The sequence below is a fragment of the Rhineura floridana genome, chromosome 12 (assembly GCF_030035675.1).
Source record: "Rhineura floridana isolate rRhiFlo1 chromosome 12, rRhiFlo1.hap2, whole genome shotgun sequence".
NCBI lineage: Eukaryota > Metazoa > Chordata > Lepidosauria > Squamata > Rhineuridae > Rhineura > Rhineura floridana.
The window spans coordinates 37,169,685-37,190,899 of record NC_084491.1 but is presented as its reverse complement, the minus strand read 5'-3'; the positions used below and the strand labels follow the sequence as shown (position 1 = coordinate 37,190,899).

Genomic DNA, 21,215 nt, shown 5'->3' with positions numbered 1-21,215 from the left:
TTTTTTTTTGGCGGAGGGAGTGGATGCTCCAGAATTCTGTGAGCTGCCTGCTTTCCACTTCCTGTGAAATATACTCACAGCTGCCCAGGAATGTTGTATGTGGATGACCCCTCAGGACAGTAATATCCAGCAGGACACAGAGGTGGAATTCCTGCGTGGGGTCCACAGTAAGAGCCAGGCCGGCATATCTGAGGATTAGGAGAACCTGTAGGAAAGTAAATGCTTGAGAAAAGGCAACATTCTGTTGGTCCCCAAAGCCACCAGCTTCTGTGCAGGCAAATTAGGGATGCAGTTTGTATGTCCAGAAAAGCATTCATTTCAATGTAAAAGAAATATCAAAACAATGAAAAAAATAATTAATTATGTATCATTTGCAGACTTAAAAACAATTACATTGTGAACAAATACTGATGGTATTCGCTTTACTGATTTCTAGGGATGGGCAAGAAATTCAATTCAGTTTGCATTTCAAACCGAATCTATGAAATTCACACTTTCCAAAACAATCTGAGAACCAACACACAGCCATCCGTTGAAATTCACATTTATTCAAATGTTGCAGTGCAGTTTTTCAACCAAGCAATGTTTACAAAAATGCAACTATTAGGGGGAAGTGTGCATAAAAATGAATATATAAATGAAAATAACAAAACAAGCATTAGATGAGGAGAAATTGCTTGAAAGAAATGTGTACTTTAGTCCAAACTGCCTACAAAGATGTTTTAGCAGGAGAAATTTGGACTAAAATGCTGGAGAACTTTCATGATTTTTTTTTTTTTTTTAAAAATCACAAATTGCTTCAAAAATGTGACCTGAATTTAAGATTGCAAAAAGGGGCAACCAAGAGAACCAAAACTGAGAGATCTTCCCATCCCTACTTATTTCTGATCCTGACCACAGTTGAACACACAAACTGCAGCAATTTCAGCTTCCTTTCCCTTTGTTGTCAGAATTCTCTAGCATCCCTAGTTCATGAGCAGCTTTGGACAAAAAGCGGATAAGAGAAAAATCAACTCATTTGAAATGCGGTGTTGGAGGAGAGCTTTGTGCATTCTATGGACTGCGAAAAAGACAAATCATTGGGTGTTAGAACAAATGAAACCAGAACTGTCACTAGAAGCTAAAATGATGAAACTGAGGTTATCATACTTTGGACACATCATGAGAAGACATGATTCACTAGAAAAGACAATGCTGGGAAAAACAGAAGGGAGTAGAAAAAGAGGAAGACCAAACAAGAGATAGACTGATTCCATAAAGGAAGCCACAGACCTGAACTTACAAGATCTAAACAGGGTGGTTTATAACAGATGCTATTGGAGGTTGCTAATTCATAGGGTCGCCATAAGTCAAAATTGACTTGAAGGCAAGTAACAACAACAAATGTGAAAAAGCAGCATACTACATTGCTATTATCATAATCTATGTGCCTCAGCACTGTCCTGAAATTCATATTAACTGTAAAGCCACACATATGCTTGAAGAGTCCAGAGGTCTGACATACATACTAAACGTATTTATTTATTTATTTATTTGATTTATATCCTGCCCTTCCTTCCAGTAGGAGTTGATCTAAGCCTACATTTTCCTGTGACTTTGCAAGTGCAACATGTCCACAAAGTCTCATTGGGAGAATGCCCACTTTGTTCTTGCATCACATACAATGGGCACTGTGATGCTTGAGTGTTGGGGCACAATAACAGCTCACCTGGTGGGCATTCATAGCCTGGTTCACAAGGTATTCCATGGATGTTAGGCACCCCTGACTTTGCTGGATCCGGACAGTAGAATCCGGAAGAGCAGGGGTGACACTCCTCCAAAGATGTAGCCCCTGGCTGGGTCCTAAAGGAGCCCGGTGGGCAAAGGAAAGCATCTCTTCTATCTGGGCACCAGTAGCCCGGGGCACAGGGATAGTCTCCAAAAGCAGTGGCTCCTGTTGGATGAAAGAAGGGCAACCAAGTTAAGAGAACACACACAAACACACACAGAAGGTGCCTCATTATTGTTGGCTCTAATCGCTGGTAGACCATGAGTCAATTAGCAGAGTCTAGCTTAGCGTTGCTAAACGCTCTGTGCAGTGTGAGTGTGATTTTCCCTGAGAGAAAGCAAACTTTTTTCTTTGCTTTGATTCACGGAGATCCTTGGTTTCAAAACAAGGAAAGACTACTTTATTAATAGAAATACATACTGGATAGGAAAGGTGCTACTTGTTTAGCTAACTAAGCTGGAGGCTGCAGCAACCGTGCTTAGACACTGCCCCTCATGCTAGAGGAGAGGAGACAAAGAGAACATGGCTCCTTCTCCTTCGGTGGTCAGCAGAGAAGAGGTAAACAGGAAGGTGAGTCAGAGGTGAGACCAGCTCCCTGAGATGTAGTGGTTTACATGGAAGGAAGACAGATAGAAAAAATGAGTACAGGTCATGGGCAGTCTAGCCAGCTAGGATGACTTTCTCTCTATCTCTCTCCCCATGAAAACAGAACCAAATGCAAGTTGCTCTTGTCACACTTCTAACAACTATAACACCCCCTGCACTGTTTTTTTTTAAAGGGGCAAGCTAACAATTCTTCAGGCCTAGTTCTCCAAAACCACTTTAATGGCAGGGGAAACACAGGAAACTGCCTTAGATCAAGGGGGACCTTTCATTCATTCAGCTCAGACTGGCAGGGGCTCTCCAGGGCAGAAGTCTGTCACATAAATGAACTGCTGAGCTCACTGTTTTAAGTGGAGATGTCAGGGATTGAAACTGGGACCTTCTGCATGGAAAGGAGATGCTCCACCACTGAATAATGGACCCTCTTCAGGGAAACTGCCACCGAGGGTGTCATTCTATCCTGCTAACACTTTATGTGTACATTTTAAAGTAATTTCTTTGTGTTTCTAGATTTATTTCCTCTTATTTATGCCCCATCCTTCCTCCCAATGGGAGCAAGTGTGGGTATATGTGAAGTAGAAATATAGTATACAGTCATATATATGTGGTGATGTTCCAGGTATCCTCAGTGAACCTCTAGATATCACTAGGTAAGTCACTCAGCGGGCCCATTAAGTTCATATTTCCCTTAATATTCCCCGAAATAAGGTGCTGCTGCCACCTACTGATTTATAGAGGGGAGGGCTCTCCTTTGTTTACTTGGCTGTGTAATTCAAAACCACAACATTTAGACCCAGTCCCTAAGTTGTCAGCTTACCTGTTGCAGGGCACTGATAGTCTGATGAGCAGGGCTGGCAATCTGATTGACTATCAGTTCCTAGTTCTGTTCGGAAAGCCTGTCTGGGGCACTGCTGGAGGGCCCGCAATCCACCGGGGTTGCTGAGATTCATCCCATAGCAATAGTGCCCATAAGGACATGGATAGGCTACTGGATCCCCTGAAGAAGTTGGAAGATAGAGGGTTTCAGGATACTCAAAAGACCTGCAGTATTTAGAGCAGGAAATGGGAGACCTGTGGCTCTGCAGTTGTTGTTGGACTACAACTCCCGTCAGCCCCAGCCAGCATGGCCAACGAGCAGGGATGATGGGAGTTGTAGTTCAGTGACTTGTGAAGGCTTACAGGTTACCTGTCCCTGGCTGGGTATGTGTGTGATCTACAAGGTGAGAGGGACGGAGGAGGATGCCTCACCTGGGAGAGGATTCCAGGCATAAGTTCTAACCTGATTTGCACCAGCGGCCTGGTGGACAGGGCAGACAGTCTTCCCTTTGTCTGGCACCTGGGAGAGAGCCAATGGTGTCATCTGAACAAGGAATGGGTGCCTCTGAGCCTTCTGGGCAGTAGAACCCTGGGGGATGGGTGGGAAACATATCAAAGTTAAACTCTTCATGGTGTAGAATAGAGATGGGTGAATATGTCAATTTCAGTTTCTCATTTTCTTAATCTTAAATTTGGTTTTCCACATTATCACATCAGTTTGTGATTTTTTTTAAAAAATGTCTTCATGAAAATTCATCACCTTTTTAGTCAGGATTTCTAATATAGACTTTTTTGTATGCATTTTTGCTTAATACAGACATTTTTGCAAAGCTATTTTCCCTAATATAATGCATTTTTGTATGTTATTTGCACTAATATATGCACACATTACCCTACTATATGCATTTTTATACACATTACTTGTCCGGAGAACTGAATTGCAAAAATGGAGCAGTGTGAATGTTGAAGGATGGTCGCGTTCCAATTCACGTATTGTTTTAGAAAATGTGAATTAGGTAAACGCTGAACTAATTCTTTACTCACTGCTAACCTTATATATTTAATGTAACTAAGAAACATAGTTAAAGGGTCTATCAGCAGTTTGTATGATTTCAATTTCACTTATTATCTAATAGGTGCTGGAAATTTTCAAAGCCCTATTTCTCAGAAGATCTGTCTGGACTAAATCTTTACCGTATGTTTTTGCCTCTTGCAAGGTTGCTCAGTTACCTGCTGGGCAGGGTCCTGCACACATCTGACCCCAGAGACAGTGAGCCAGGGGGCTCCAGGTGAAGTTATAGCCCTGTGGGGTGGCATCTGAGCTCCCTTCTTGGCAAAAGTAGCCAGCAGCACATCTCCCCTCCACTCGTCCTTCCCTGGGGCACAGAAAGTGGTAGGAATTTATTCAGATGGGGAAAGAGGTATTGTTAATTCAAACAATATATTTTCCGTGCTGCTTTTCAAACAGGGTTGCAAACATGGGTGCCAAGGTGCCCAGCAGTACTGCCTATGATACTGACAAAAGGTCTCAGTAAATATGCCCTCAAAAATCCACAATGCATGAGAAGCTGCTTGCTCTTCTGGTGCAGGTCCTGCTTGCACTGGCTTGTCCTTTCCAATGCCCCCCGCCATGGCAGACATTTTGTGACTGGTGCCCAAGACAGTTTCTCAAAATTACAAATATGCTCATTGGCCCAAAAGGTTTGGTGACCTCTGGTATGAAACGTAATTATACATCAATTAAAATGGATACAATGAACAACACAACAAATAACTGGAGGCCAAACTGCATGTTATGATAACTGATTCTGAGGGCAAGAATTTTCCTCTGTAAATAGCTAGTGTGCCCCTTCCCACATCTGTACTTGGACCCTGACAGGATGTCTGTGTGTGTGTGTGGGAGGGAGGATTTATCTCTTTGCCCCCACCATGATCTCAATACAGACTGGCATTCCTATACATTGTCATAGGGAGGGGGAAAGGTCCCATTTACTCCAATAAGAGCTTCACCCCCCAAGCATATCAGGACCATTGTATGGGGCAAATGGTTAAAGCCCCCCACCCCAAATACCAGGATCCCAATCCAAACTGGAGGCTTCACACACTGGCTTTTTGTGGAAGAAAAATCTTGCACTCAAGAGAAAGCTGTAGAATTAATGTAACTTGTAGTTTGGCCCTACAAATAAAATCAGTCAGGCAGCTACTTCTCAAACAGCAGCCTTAACAAGTCTATAATGAACAAATGGGTTAAATGTTTTGTCAGCTTTCAAAAAGCAGCCAACAATGGTTCCAGTAGAGGACACTCCACATAGCTGGGGCAACAACTGAGAAGATCCTGTTCCTAGCAGACACCAATCTTGCATCTGTAAAAGAAAAAATCATCAGCAGGACCTCATAGCAATGCACAATAGCGGCTAGTGAGGATGGGTGGGGCTCCAAAGCTCTTGCAGCTTCCAAACATGGCAGGTTGCTGCCACTGAGTCTGACCAAGAGAGGGGAGAAGAGTGACGCAAAGGAGAACTTGGCATGGGGCAGCACGCAGTGGGGCCAATCCTCACTTCTTGCTACTGCAATGCATGGATTTTTATACACAAAGTGTGACAGAAGTATAGCTATCTACATGTATAAGATCAGGCTTGGGCTGGGGAGAACCAAGGTCAAACCCTGTTCATCCATGACACCTTAACTAGGCAGTCTTGGGGCAAGTCACACTCTTGCAGCTTATTTACTGATGGTTTTGCTGCTTCTTGAACTTGTTTTCATTCCTTGTTTTATAGCAACTTTGATGGACTCTTGTGGGTGCACTGAAAGGTAGGATAAAAATATTTTAAGTGAAATAAACTGATGCTAGACAACAAAATGCAGGAGAGGAGTTAAACACCACTAGATATCAACCCCAGTGAAAATCGACAAGAGAGTGGAAAGAATTCACCACCTGCAAAAGTGGCCTGCTGGGCAAAGAAGACATCCTTTCTCCTCCCAAAGGCCGGACAGATCCGGAGGAGTGTAAGTACCCTCCGGACATGGATGAGGAACCAATGTACCTAAGGGAAGGGGACACACAAAAAACCCCAAATCAGTGAAGTAGATATGATTTAGGTCCCTGCTGAGCCAGCTTTAGAAAACAGAGAGAAAATTCACCATCCCAGCCAGGTTAAGTTCTACAGTAACATCCACCATTGCTGATGCACCTGCTCAGAACACTGGAGGGATTTCCAGGTAAGAAATTGCCCTGTGTTACTCAGCCACTAACCTCTATATCACCAAACACAGCAGAGTAAGGGAGAGGTGACAAACACAAGACTTTACAAACACAATCAAAGTACACCCTACTAGTTACATTTTAGCTATTGGGAACCACTTTTGCAAGTCCCTTTTTCCACATCAGTTATGAGCTACTGAGGCTACATGTACTAAACTGGGAGGGAGGTTAGTGTAACACAGAGAGCCATCCTCCACCCCCATTAAAAAAAAATCTTCATAGATATGTGCTAGATTGGGGAATAAGATTTCCTCATGAACTTAACACACCTGAGCTATGATAGCTTCAAAAACAAATAAGTTCAAGATCCGTCAGTATTGTGGAAGATAAAACGATCCTTACTGATATGGACTTTAGTTTGAGCTTTACTTAATTGTGGCTCTCATTACTAATGATAGAAAGAGGCAGGAGTAGTTTAACTCACAAATGCAAACGATCTGTTAGCTTTTGGGACAAACTAAGAAGTAAATGCCATCTTTCAGATTTTTGTTTTTGTTTCGCTGCCAAATTTGGTGCAGGGAGGCAGGAGTCTATGCACTAGAGGGCTTTCTAGACTAGTCATTCTTGGAATCTTCACTCAAAAGAATGCCCCCCTCCACCCAGCTAATCAGATGAAGGTTTCTAATTTGTGATTAAAACTTTAGGCAATTGTTCAGTGACATCAGTCGATTGAAACTGGTAGTCCTAGTCTTTTTGTCAGTGTGCATACACATATTTGTACCTGCAGGACAATACGAATGTGGTGGACAGCGCTTGGAGTCCCCTGTGATACCTTCAGGGCAGTAGAACCCGGCTTGGCAGGGGAGGCAGTACTCAGACCCCCGGTTTGGTTGATATTTACCGGCAGCACACGGGGTTGGATAGGCAGCCCCAGACTGACAGAAATGCCCCTGGAAGCCAGAGAGAGGAAGGGAGAAAGAAAAAAGCATCATTGAGGCAAAATACTTCTCTAACTGCTTACACACACACATCATTGTTTGGCTCAACAGATTCTATCATATTTTCCCCCAGTTCTCTGAGGATGTCATTATATAGTGCAGGTGTGGGGAACCTTTGGCTCTCCAGATGTTGGTGAACAACCACTCCCATCATCCCTGGCCATTGGCTGTGCTTGCTGGGGCTGACAGGAGCTGTAGTTCATCAACATCTGGAGGGCCAAAGGTTCCCTACATCTGACAGGGTGCTATCCTTTCTCTCTCTCTCCCAACATTGGGAAAGTTCAGGGGCACAACCCTTACCTAGGTATGGTTTCTTTTAGATCACTGTGCTTCAACCTCGGGTCCCCAGATGTTGTGGGACTACAATTCCCATCATCCTTAGACAACAATGGTCAATGGTCAGGGATGATGAGAGCTGTAGTCCATCAACATCTGGGGACCCATGGTTGAAGAACAGTGCTTTAGATGGAGGCCAATGGAGGCTTATGGCGAGCCATTTTATAATATTTGAATTGATTACAAATGTACAGGTTGAGCACAGTAAAAGGCATGTCTTAAACCAGAGAGAACCAATGTGGTACCTCCAGGTGTTGTTTATTTATTTATTTATTTTTATTTATTATTAAATTTATTAGTCGCCCATCTGGCTGGTTGTCCAGCCACTCTGGGTGATGCACAACACTAAAAATACAGTTCACATTAGAGCCTTAAAATTCCAGCAATAGCACTAAAATTAACCCACCCGAAAGGCCTGCCTGAAGAGCCAGGTTTTTAGGGTCCGGCGGAAGCTCATCATGGAGGTGGCATGGCGGATGTCATTTGGGAGGGAATTCCATAGAGTGGGTGCCATGACTGAAAAGGCCCTCTCCCTAGTTCTCACCAGTCTAGCTGTTTTAACTGGTGGGATGGAGAGAAGGTCTTTTGAGGCTGATCTTGTTGGGCGGCAACATTGATGATGCTGGAGGCGCTCTTTCAGATAGACTGGGCCGAAACCGTACAGGGTTTTAAAGGTCAAAACCAACACCTTGAATTGGGCTCAGAAAGCAACTGGTAACCAGTGCAACTTCTTCAGCACTGGAGTAATGTGGTCTCACTGGCGGCTACCCTTAATCAGGCGAGCTGCCGCATTCTGTACCAGTTGCAGCTTCCGGACCGTTTTGGATTCTATCTTTCATCAGCCCCAGCCAGCACAGCCAATGGTTAGGGATGATGGGAGTTGCAGTCCAGAACATCTGGAGGGCATCACATTGGCTACCCCTGGCTTAAACATTGCAACAGACAGCTGTATCTACTTCCCATATCGGATCCCCTCAGGAAAAGGCAACCCTCAAAGTGCTTACAGAGCCCAAAGCTCAGATCTCCTCCTGTGCTTCTCTGTGCTCTCCCCCGGTCTCATCCAACATGACTTATTAATATTTCTTTTAATCAGGGATGGGGAACCTGTGTCCTTCCAGATGTTGAGGGGCTACAGCTTTCATGATCCCCAATGGCTGGCCATGTTGGCTGCAGCTGATGAGAGCCCAATGGCATTTGGAGGGCCACAGTTTACCCCATCCCTCCTTTTCACTCGGAGACCCAGATTACATCATCCTTGGCTGGGTGTGGGAGGTATGTCCTTTACCCTATTTTCTGGTTCATTTTTCCTATCCAGAACATTCCAGAGTGGTTCTGTGTTAAGAAGCAATCATCTAAACAATTAGCTTCCATGGAGAGGCATTACCTGAATATCTCAAGCTATTAACACTCCTTTGTCAAGTTCATGACTCTGGCTAGGTGCTGTATGAAGGCAGGGCTGCAGAACCTGTGGTACTCCAGATGTTGCTAGACTCCAATACCCATCATTCCTGAAAATTGGCCACACTAGCTAGAGCTGATGGGATTCATCTGGAGCGGCCACAGGCTTCCCATCCCTTCCTTAAGTCAACCCACAGTGATATTTCTATTTATCTGACAAATCCGACAGCCAAATCAATTACAAGAGAATATAGATGCTATGTTCCAGACCTCAGGGCACAGGAATGCTGTTGGGCTGAAGGAACTGAAGTCTGCTGGGCAGTAGAAACCAGCAGCACATGGTCCGGTTGGTGAACTCAATCCCACACTGGCACAGAAGAACCCTGGAGAGCATGGCACACAGCAGTCTGGAGAGGAACCTCCTACAGGAGACAAAAGCTGGCACAGATCAGTTCTGCACGGGCAATTACAAATACAAAATCTGCCTTACACTGAGTCAGAGCACTGGACCTTCATGTCCAGTATAGTCTACTCTGACTGGCAGCTGTTCTCCAGGATTTCAGACAGGAGTCTTTCCATACCTACCTGGAGGTGCTGGGGATTGAACCTGGGACCTTCTGCATGCAAAGCATGTGCTCTACCACTGAGCTATGCGCCTTACCATATCAGCAAGTGGCATGTCATCCTTGTAACTGTGACATTCATTATCTTGATTAGTCTAAGGCTGGGGAATGGGGAATCTTTTTCAGCCCAAGGGATGTATTTCCTAGTGGGCAATCTTTGGGGGGTCGGGAACATACTACCAGAGTTAAGGGTCAGGGGCAAAAAGACATGGTCAGAGGCAAAAGCGGGTGGAACAATGGATGTGACTCTACTCCAGGTGTGGGGAACCTTTGGGCTTCCAGTTGTTGCTGAACTGCAACTCCCATCAGCCCCAGCAAACATGGCCAATGGACAGGTATAGTTCAGCAACGTCTGGAGGGCAATGTGTTGGCTACCCCTGGTATAGGTGCACGTCATTTTGGCACCTACAGTATACGTTTTGCTGTATAAAAGCTGTGCTGGGGATTTTGCAGAAGAAAATTGAGGGGGAGCAAAGAGATTTGGGGGAAGGTACTGTCAGCACTGCCATCCTGATCTGTATCAACCCCCTCCCTACAGCATCTATTACACTTTTCTTACAAAAAAGTGGATATCTTATTCATGAATCTTCTTCAGTAACCTAACACCACAGACTGAAATTGCCACTGCTCAGGTGTCTCTGCATCAGGCACGGGGAACCTTTGGCCCTCCAGACGTTGCTGAACTACAACTCCCATCAGCCTCGGAAAGGATGGCTGATGGCCAGGAATGATGGGAGTTGTAGTTCAGCAACACCTTGAGGGCCAAAGGTTCCCCACACCTGCTTTAAATGCGCGCACACACACACACTCACACCATCCAGGCACATTCCTTATACAGACACATTCCATCTAGGCAAAAATGCCCAATGAGGGTGTGGAGCAGGGCTGATGAAGTGGGTGGCCTGGGGAGAATTCTGAGAGCAGTACAGAGAGGTCTAGAGGGCCAGATTTGGCCCCAAGTCTGGGTTCCCCACTCCAGTGTAAGGTTGGAGCTAGATCTGATGAGTGAGATTAAGTTTCTTCTATAGTTTTTTTGTTTTAAAAATGTGCTGCTGGGGATGAAGTATATTCAGATGATATGGCACTTGGGGAGGATTTTTAAAAAACAGATCGTTTTTTAAAAAACGATGGAGGAAGATCTATGTCATTTTCCTAATTAAAGTTGCCTCTTAAACTGCTATTTTCCCCCACTGGGCAAAACATGCAACTACTCCCAAGATACTATGTTTCATCTCATGGGGATATACCTCTTAGCAGTGGACAATTTCAATCATCATGAAAAAGGCATGGGGAGAAAAGTTAACTCCCCTAGAGCTGAGGTCTGAATCCAAATCTCTCTCTTCCCCCCCTCCTCCCCTCCAAAGCTGCTGTTAAGACTTTAACATGCAAGAGATGCTGTTTGTAGATCTCCCATGCCTGTTTGGCTCTGATTTGGGTATTTTATTTTCTATGTCAAACGAACAGGTTCAAGGCAATGTTACAAGTTACTTAAAAACCTTGAGCTCTGCGAGGAAGAAAATGCACCTGTCAGATTCACTCACATTACGTGGCTTGAAATTTAGTGGGCGTTCTCCTATCTCAGGTCTCAACCGATGGAAGAAGTTTTAGCTGATGAATGACAGGTCTATTAACTGAATTAGCTAACCAATTAAATTTAAATACATTTGCATATTATCAGCTACTCAGTACAGATATAGAGATAACTTCTTAGATATTAGACTCTGAGATAATTAACCATTTCATAAACAAAAGCCAACACATGTTAGAAGAAAAGGCCATCTTTTAATTTTTTTTGGTTCCTAAATCAGAACCTAAAAAATATTACCCAAGAGGCAGCCTCCCCAATTAAAATGTGCCAGTGGTCAGGGATGAGTGGAGATGTAGGCCAGGAACATCTGGAGGACCACAGGTTGTCCACTTTGACCTCAGCCTTTAGCTGATTAAACTATCAGACTTTGCAGTTCAGCTCAAACACTGGATTTCAGCACTTGCATTTGCTTAGTTGTTTTAAACTAAGACATCGTCTTATGTGACTAAGGGTGGAATGAGACATTAGAAGGGAAATGTGAGCCCTCTGCAGGTGTCCAGTTTGGACGCACAAAGGGGCAAGCAGGAACATGTGGTCTGAGCCACACACACAGCCCACAAATGATGCTGCATCTGCCGGACAAACTTCCTGGGCAATGCATGATCAGCTTCAGTCTGAAGGGGGCTGCCTTATTTGTGCATAGGGTTACAGAACCCCAATTGATCAGGATTCCCATCCCTCTGTTAGAAAACCTTATGTGTGAGTAAGGCAGCCTCCTTCAGAAGAATCCCAATGACACACTGGACAGGGAGGGTGCCCGCTGTGTGGAGAGCCATCAGCGTTCTCACCATCTGTTCCAGCTTGCCCCTTTGTGTGTGTGAACCGAATCGACGGTCGCATGCACACCACACAGTTAAAGCACTCCTATGCCACTTTAACAGTCATGGCTTCCCCCAAAGTGTCCTGGGAACTGTAGTCTGTTACGGGTGCTGAGAGTTGCTAGGGGACCTCTCACAGAGCTACAATCCCCAGCACCCTTAACAAACTACAGTTTCCAGGACTAAACACTGACTGACAATGGCTCTCTAGGGTATCAGAGAGAGAGCTTCTCCCACCCCTACCTGAAGACGCCAGGGATTGAACCCGGGACTTTCTGCATGCAAAGTAGATGCAAAGCAGATGCTCTACCACTGAGCTATGGCTCTTCCCCTTAATGCTCTCCTCCACTGAAGCACAACAACGATTTGACACATTTCTTTATGGGTTACAAACTAGGCTTCTTGTACTCCCAGAAAGGCAGTTGTGGCAATGGCTGGGGTCTGAACATGGAGAGAGATGGCTAGCCTAAGCTGTGCTCACCTGTAGCAGTATTCAGAGTGCCCACTGGGCAGGAAACAGGCGACCAAGTGCCTTCTGGACAATAGTGCCCCCGGGGACAGAGCCCGTTGAGGGGAAATTCAGGTGTGGTTTGTGGTACAGCATCAGACGCTCCCCCTGCACAGTAATATCCAGCGGAGCACAGACCTGCCAGTTGGGAAACAGGATTCTCAGAGGCCGCATGTATATCAGATGAACTGCTTGCACTTTAGCAGTGTTGACTTAAGGTAGCCCTATGAAAATGTTAGCTCAGGAGGGGGCATCTTGCTCCTGTTCACACATGAATAAAGCGTGCACTCTTTTCAGGGGAGGAGGGGAAGAAGCCAATATTTCTACCTCCTCTAGTATGAACAAACTGCTAGCGATCTGGCTTGATACGAGAGAAGAAGAAATATCTCAGTAAGCCAGAGATGCCCATTACCAATCTATTCAATAACTCTTCCTATCTGAAAAAAAGCAGCCTCAGAATCAGCTTCCAATAATCCCAAGCTTTCTCTGGTGTGGTTCACCTCATGTACTCGGTCTGCACCACTTCTAGCTATGGGTGGGTGGTACAGATATTCCTCAGTTCAAAATATTTCTTGCATACAGAATGCTAGCCTGTCAGGGAGAAAGCTAGAACCCATTTTCCTAATGTCTAGTTTACTATATGAAGGATAGTGTGGGTACGGGTGTGTGGGTTGGCCGTCTGGTTTAGGCAAGGTAGATCAGTGCCTCTGCCCCCATCTGCCGCTGTCTCCAGCCACCCGCAGGACCACCCACCACCAATGTGCTTGTTTGTATTGTGAGTTGCAGGCTGCTGCCACTGCTGCTGCTGCCACCATCACCACTGGCTGCCCCACTTCATGGCCGAGCCCAGAAAACTATCAGCCAAAACTCTAGGAGTGCCACCAGCACTTTAGCAAAATGGCCAGCGGTGCTCATAAAGGCCTCTCAGAATCACCGATGCCTCTCTCAGGGTGGGTGCTTCCTCCAAACGAGGCACTGCAGCACTGCAGGTGCCCACATGGCCCCACTCTCAGAAAGGACTATACCTTCCTCGGGCTGTGTGAAAGACATTGCAAGGTGAGATGGAGAGCCTAAAGGGGTGCTTTGTGCACTGGCAGCAAAAAAAAGAAGGAGCAGCATCCAGAGGTGGCAAGGAGGAGCATTCAGCTCTGAGATCCTCCACCTGCCGCCTGAAATGGTACGGCCCAGATGCAGGCTTAGCACCTCAGGGAGAACTAGGCCTCAAGGAAACTAGGAAGGGAGTAAGAACTGGAGGGAAGTCTGGAAGATCTTTTTGACACTCAGCCACGCATCTCTTTGTCTTTGGCTCGGGGAACCCACCATTCCTGAGTCTCACTGCTATATATCTGCATCTCCTGCTATAGGAACATAAGCCCTAGGGCAGCCTTTCCCAACCTTTGGGTCTCCAGATGTTGTTGGACTACAAGTCCCATCAGCCAAAGCCAGTATGGCCAATGGTCAGGAATGATGGGAATTGTGATCCAGTAACATCTGGGAACCCAAAGATTGGGAAAGGCTGCCCTAGAGGAACAGACCAAAGGTCCATCTCATCCAGTATCCTGTTCCCCAGGGCAGCCAGCCAGAAACCTCTGGGAAGTCCATAAGGAGGGCATGAAGGCAATAGCCTTCTCCAGCTCTTGCTCCCCATTATCTGCTATTCAGCCTTTATTATTATTGCCTTTGTATACCATCCTCCTCCTCCTCCTCATCGCATTTCACAAGGTGGTGTCTCAAAGCACCTTACAAATCCATAATGTACAAAAACAGCTTGACAATAATTTAAAAAACAATGAAGTAGAAATTATGCAATAGAACAAGGTTCCAGAAGCCTCCACTGCTAACAGCCATTCATAGATCTCTTCTCCAGGAATGTGGCTAATCATTTTTTGAAGCCATCCATGCTACTGGACAACCTGTGGCTGCAAATCCGAAGGACTCATAAATAATCTCAGAACAATAACCCAGACTTCTTACCATCAGGTTCCCAATTAGCATTTCCACTGCAGTACCTCCCAACTGGGCATGGCTTGCATGCATTGAAGGAGACCGCCCCCTCCAGGGTGCTCAGAGTCCCAGCAGGACATGGCAAGGGGATGGCAGTCCTGGGTGGACAGTAGTAACCTGTCAAAGCAAGAACACAGTGGCAATGTGTGCACATATTATCTTCATACTTTGTTGTTGTTGTAGTGGAATTAGGTGGTGAGCTAGATGATCTCTAGGTTACTTACAACTCAGTAATTCTAATGTTGTAAGGTTAGGGTCTAGACAACTGAAGGGCTGCTTAAGGCATGGCTCCCCAATCTTTTTGGGGCCTGTCGATACATTTGGAAATCTAACAAACTGTCATGGACATTGCAAAATATCCATTTCACAGAAGAAAATTTGGTAATGCTGAAACAACCTCCCACCCACAAAGGCAGAACAGTCACATTTATCTCAAAGGAAATAAAACACAAACAAAAAAACTCCCCAACCAAAAACAAAACAAAACTCACACATAAAAAGCAAAACAACCCCAAATACTCCTCCCCCAACCCCTCAATTTTTAAAAATATTGGGAGGGACGGAGGTGTATCTATCTGAGGATATATCATGGGGGTCACAGATGCCAGATGCCCTACAAATGTTTTGGACTACATCTCCCATCATCTCTGGCCATTGGTAAAGCTGTCTGGGGCTGATGGGAATTGAAGCCCAAAACATCTGGAGGGCATCATGTTGGCTAGCCTTGAGCTAACAGCTGGAGGCCATTCAGGAAGGGTGTGTCTTTCTTCTCTCCACCTCTCTGTAGAGGATGATGTCATCCAGCTGTGTCTACGTGGATCAGGACTGCAGTTTGGGTCAGACTGAGATAAACACAGAACTTGGAGACATGCTGGGTCCCTGGATAACTGAGGCATGTGTAATGATATCATTCAAAAGACCTTGGCGGTGTGGGATGGAGAGTTATCATCATAGCTCAAGAAAGGACTTGAGCATCATAATGGATGGCACTGAAGAGATGACAGTCATTGAAAGAGGACAAAGAGTTCTTTCTACCTCCTGCAAACGGCATGCCTCCCACCCCATACGTTGCATGCAATCTCTGAGTGCCTTACCTCTGGGGCAGCTGAGTGGCTCCACAGTGGCAGCGTACCTGCAGGTTGTACCAGCTGGGCAAGGGAGGCAGGTGCTGGCCCCAACCATGGGACTAAACATGCCAGGCTCACAAGGAATCTCCAGCCCAGTGCCCTCAGGACAGTGGAATCCTCTAGGGCATCTGTACCCATGGATCCCATCACTGGGGCAAGGAGCAGAGTTCCCCTCAAGGCAAACATACCTGCACATATTACAAAGAAGTATCTAAGGCAAGGGCAGACAACAGGGTGTTCCCTTACTGATGTTGGACTCCAACTCCCATCAGACTTAGCCACCATGGTTAAGGTTGATGGGAGTTGTAGTCCAACAAGATTTGGAAGACACTATGTTGGCTGGCACTGCACTATTCCCTCCATTGGTTTCAGATGAAGTCACCCTTAAAACCTGGCAAACTATAAGCACATTCCCTGAAAGAGATCTGGATAACCTCTGCAATACTTAAGGCCATCCTGGGTAACAGAGGCAGAGCTAGAAGAGCTTATGGGCTTTCCTGCTTGGCTCTACGTTTGTGAAGAAGCAGGGCTCGCTTCTGAACAGCAGGCTGCAGCAGCCAAACTAGTGGAAGGCAGCAGCAGCATGCTACACAAGGGCAGAACACCAATGATCATTCTCGCCATCTAAATGACAAGCCCAGGGTGGGGATGTGGAGAGCAGAGATCAGCTGTTGCCTGCTTCCCTTGGTTGCTGCTGTCACCTAATACTCAGAAGTACATTCTGCTTCTTTGCTGGGGATACACAGAGGCAGTGATTTCCATCCTGCCCTTTGTTTGTCATAATCAGAGCTGTTTCCATTCTGCTACAGTTTGGCTTCTGCTGAAACCTACGTTATTTGTTTTGCTATCTGCTATGGCCAAAACTAATGCAATTAATTATGTAATTAACTGGGTAATTCAATGCATTTCAGTGGAAGGAACATGTCAAAAACAATGCAGAAAATAACATACTTTTTATATGTAATGTTTGCAGACTAAAAAAAAAACAGTGGTAGCAAACACTGCTCATGTTTGCTTGCATGATTTCTGTTCCTGACCTCAGGCAAGCATGTGAATTGTGACAATTTCCCCTCTCACTTCTGTTTCCGATGGAATTCTCTGACATCCCTGTTCTTTGCATCTTAAGCATGAACTGTAAGATGCTCTGCATCCCTTCACATAGGAGCAGACATGAATTCCTAATTATTAGACCCCTTACACCCCCCCAAACACTAGCTCTTAATTTAGGGTTTTCCTTTGGGTTCACACGGAAGAATGGAAATTTGACATTTTTCCAGGAATGGGTTCAGCTTAGGTTAGGGATAGGCTGATCCAGCAATTTTGTTTTCTCCCAGTTCCTCATATTTCCAATCTGAAATTCAGTTCTCCACATTTCCACATCAGTTTTTTTTAAATGTCGTCATGAAAATTAATCAGCATTTTAATACAAATTTCTCCCACCATACACAAGTTTGCATGCAATTTCCCCTAAAATGATGTTATTTTGTATGTTATTTTAACTACTATGTGCAATTACATGAATACTTTACCCCACTACATGCCATAGCCATAGTCATAGATATTTATTGCGGTCATAGACCCATATTTAACAAAAATGAATACAAATTACAATAAAAAGTTAAAATCGGGGTCAAAGATAAGGAACAATTCACACTTCTTTGCTTAATTATACAATATATACAATATGTATTATTCACAGAGGATAGTAGCACGTTTCTGCTGGGCAGCATATACAAACTTGGCAACCTGAATAGTAATATATTTGTCTAAACCAGAAAGAAGAGAGGCAATCATAACATCAGAGGGTTTGTATTGGGCATTCATCATTATGGGGTTTAAAAACTTATTACGAAGCTGAGAATATAAAGGACAAGAAAGAAAACAGTGCTGGAGAGTTTCAATGGAACCTACACCACAGGGACAAATACGTTGTTCGTAGGGAATTCCCTTAAACCTCCCCTCAAGTATCGCAGATGTTAAAGAGTTGAACCTGGCTTTAGAGAAAGCTATGTGTAGCTTAGGGATTGTTAACATATCTAAATAAGGAGCAAACTTGCCGGGAACAAAATTTAATTCCAGATGCAGAGGGGAACATGTTTTCGAAGCCTTACAGATTGAAGTTTGGTGGTCAATATCTTTAAGACGGGAACGAATTATGGCTAGTGCTTCTCTTGGCGAATGAGAAGAAAGGTATTCCTTGGAAAGGCCTATTCTCAACATTGCACTACATGCATTTCTATACACTATACTTGGCTGGAGAACTGCAATGCAAAATTCAGAGAGGTATGAATTTTGAAAGATGGCTGCATTTGGGTTCCTGTATTGTTCCAAAAAAGCGTGGATTAAATAGGTTTGCCTTTAAATGTGAACTGAATCAAAATTCTCACCTGTCGCTAGTCCAGATTACCAGCTCTTCTACTGTCACCTTACTGTGTTTATGGATCTGTGATGAGGCTCATTCTCCCAAATACCCAGGACAGCTGTGCTTCTTTTAATCTGCCCACATCACTCACGTAACCCGTATTTGTTTATAGAGAACATTTTGTGATCAGAGGCTACTGTGTTCCTTCACGGGGAGCCTGCGTGTCTCAACTCATCATTCTATCAAGGAAATCAGCTGTTACAGGCTCTTACCCTTCATTACACGGCGCCATCTGGGACAGATCATACATCCCTGAGTGGCTGCAATACAGTCCTGCTGGGCAAGGCTGGCACTCTCTTTCTGCCTTCAAACCCAGAGAAGAGGAGAAGGAGCCAGATGGGCAGGGGGTGGGATATCCAGTCCCATTTGGGCAGAAATGCCCAGGTGGGCAAATGTCATTCCCGGTCAGGAGAAAGCTGACAGAATCCACCTGAATAAGGAAGAAGGGGAAATAAAATCAATGAGAAAGAAATACAGTTAGAAAATAATTTTGATAAAACGAAGGTGGTGGTGGTGAGTTGCACATCTGAGCTGTCAAGAAGATAATTTCACTGTGCCAAGCTGGCTCAGTCAATGTTTCTGAAGAATGCTCCCTCAAACACGTGACAATTAGTAACTGCACATCAGGGAGCCCGCTAGTTCTCTCTAAAGCTTCTTCCCTGATCTGCCAGCCACAGAGGGGTGTAACTAGCTTGATAAAATCATCTCAGGTTGTGTACATAGGGATGGATATTTCTCTAAATTTGGGTTTCTCTCAGTTTTGCACCCCCCCTTTTTTGACATCAGATTGTTCCTCAACAGTTTGGGTCTCACAGCATGCACCCCCTAAAGATTACCCACAAGTAGAGATGGAAAGACCTATCAGTTTCAGCACTCTTCCCCCCCCAGTCTTAAATTCAGTTCACATTTCTGCAGCAATTTACTTTTTTCAAAAAATCCTCATGAAAATTCATCAGCATTTTAGTGTTACTTTCTCCTAACACATTTTTGTGTGCAGTTTTGACTAATGTACACATTTTTGCAAGCTGAATATTTTTTGTATGTTCTTTTCACTAACACACATTTTATGCACACTTTCCCTTAATATGTGCATTTTTTGTACACATTGGCTGGAAAACTATATTGCAAAATTCATAGAAGTGCAAATTTCAAAGGATAGCTCTGTTTTGATTTGCATATTGGTTTGGGATGTGCAAATTAACCAGATAATTTTGTCATCCCTCCCCCACAATCTCCCAGTAGTGAATTAAGCTTGCTTCTTATTATTCCCACTCACCCGGTGCCTAATGGGGGTCGGGTTGACTGCTCCCCTAGTGCAATAGTAGCCTTGATGACAAAGACCAGTTGGTTGGGACAGTCCAGGAGATGAGCAATACATTCCTGAAAAGGGGAGGAAAAGAATATGTGGTGTGCACAACATTTGTATGGCAGCCAAATGCTCAGGTCATTTCCACTTTGTCTCACCTTGTTTTTTGGATAGGCTATGCAGTCCTTCTCCCAGGCCCTTACTTACCAGCTGGGCAGGGCTCACAGTCAGATTCTTCAGCAGCACCAGCTTTGGGTCCATATGTACCTCTGGAGCAGGGGTGTTCTGTGCCAGATGTAGTGCCAGGGGGGCAAACATGCCCAGGAGGGCACGGCTTGGGTGCCTGGATAGCAGCACCTAGGAAAGGAGGAGTGACTTAGAAATCTCATACTGGATTTTTTCATGTAAAAAGGGATTATCATTTTTCTTAAAGTGCGTGTGTGTGTGTAGATCTGCAGCACTCTATTTTGAAAACCTGCCTTTGTTGATTCAGATAGATAGAGGTCCTGTGTTTAGACACTCATTGCATAAGGCTATTGCCTTCCTTAATTTTTAATGATTCCTCTACAGCTTCAGCTGTGAATGCCTTGGGAGAAGTGATTCATCTTTATATAAACACACCGCTCTTCTATGGACAAGCTATTTATTGAGCATTCATCCTCATTTGCTAGCACAACACTTACACCGAGGTTAGATTATATCTGGAGTTTACTGAGCATTTGTTCCGATTTGTTTATGGGGCAGATATGGGACAATGAGTATTCATCCTGCATTCATCCTGATTTGCTTTAGGGTGTTTATATGTCATCCTGTTAATCATTCATTCGTTCCACACTTTTCAATGCATTTCCCTGCCACTTCCTAACTGTAAAAAATCTGTTTCTTTTTAAAAGTGGATTTATTGTGCTAGGATGACAGAGTGCTATAATCCACTTTAACTGTGCAAACCTGCATTTCCCTGGTATGCATTTGAATCCCTCCTGCAAGATATTGACAGCTTGGAGGTGTCCACAGACACCTCTCTGGTCATAACCCATAACAAGTAGCATGTGGATATCCCTCCAATTTTCTTACTTTTGTTGGATGGTTCACAGAAGAAGCCTGCTGGGCAAAGATCACATGACTCGTTCCCTTCCTCTGACTGGTAGGTTCCTTTCTGGCAAGCCACTGGAGCCACGGATCCCCGAAGGCAGTAAAATCCACGTGGGCACCGGTGGGAAGTGGGTGTGGCCGAGGCTTGTCCTGGTGGGCAATAGTAACCCGAGGAACACTCCCCTTCTGGAGCAGCCTTTCCTGGACCTGAAACCATTAAGAGAAAAAGGAGTATTTGTTTCATTTCATTTCAAACGCCACCTGAGCGTTCACTAAAATGAGGAAAGGGGGAAAGAAAATATCCACGAGCACACGTACCACTGCAGAAATACCCAGCTGGACAGAGTTTGCAATCGGTAGCATCCCATTTCCCGCTGTGGGGATTGATGCTTCCTGCAGGGCATGGAAGTGGGGACCCTGTGCCTTTGGGGCAGTAGAATCCAGGGGGGCAGAGCTTCTGGTCAGGGCGTGTGGACATCATATCACAGTAGTACCCGCCATGGCACAATCCTGCAAAGGAGAAGGTTTCAGAGACAACCACACATCATTGGTGAGCCTCAAAGCATCCATGGTGCTCAGTTTCTAACAGAAGAGGTGCTGGGCCTC

General features: G+C 44.8%; 2 protein-coding genes across 2 annotated transcripts in view; both read right to left on the bottom strand.

The window, feature by feature from the left end:
• LOC133368775 (uncharacterized) overlaps positions 1–9,805 on the bottom strand; it is a 48,945-nt gene extending 39,140 nt beyond the window's left edge. Inside the window, exons 1-9 of the mRNA XM_061593389.1 lie at positions 9,783–9,805; positions 9,392–9,488; positions 7,171–7,339; positions 6,123–6,231; positions 4,418–4,563; positions 3,651–3,776; positions 3,189–3,368; positions 1,709–1,933; positions 79–205 (exon numbers count right to left, since the gene is read on the bottom strand). Coding sequence (XP_061449373.1) covers positions 79–205; positions 1,709–1,933; positions 3,189–3,368; positions 3,651–3,776; positions 4,418–4,563; positions 6,123–6,231; positions 7,171–7,339; positions 9,392–9,488; positions 9,783–9,805 — 1,202 coding nt within the window. The remainder of the gene's footprint in view (positions 1–78; positions 206–1,708; positions 1,934–3,188; positions 3,369–3,650; positions 3,777–4,417; positions 4,564–6,122; positions 6,232–7,170; positions 7,340–9,391; positions 9,489–9,782) is intronic.
• Positions 9,806–13,728: 3,923 nt separating this feature from the next.
• Positions 13,729–21,215, bottom strand: part of LOC133368774 (neurogenic locus notch homolog protein 4-like) — a 188,892-nt gene continuing 181,405 nt past the window's right edge. The window contains exons 25-32 of the mRNA XM_061593388.1: positions 20,928–21,119; positions 20,592–20,816; positions 19,725–19,874; positions 19,488–19,591; positions 18,424–18,641; positions 15,757–15,977; positions 14,633–14,779; positions 13,729–13,748 (exon numbers count right to left, since the gene is read on the bottom strand). Of these exons, the coding sequence (XP_061449372.1) occupies positions 13,729–13,748; positions 14,633–14,779; positions 15,757–15,977; positions 18,424–18,641; positions 19,488–19,591; positions 19,725–19,874; positions 20,592–20,816; positions 20,928–21,119 (1,277 nt within the window). The remainder of the gene's footprint in view (positions 13,749–14,632; positions 14,780–15,756; positions 15,978–18,423; positions 18,642–19,487; positions 19,592–19,724; positions 19,875–20,591; positions 20,817–20,927; positions 21,120–21,215) is intronic.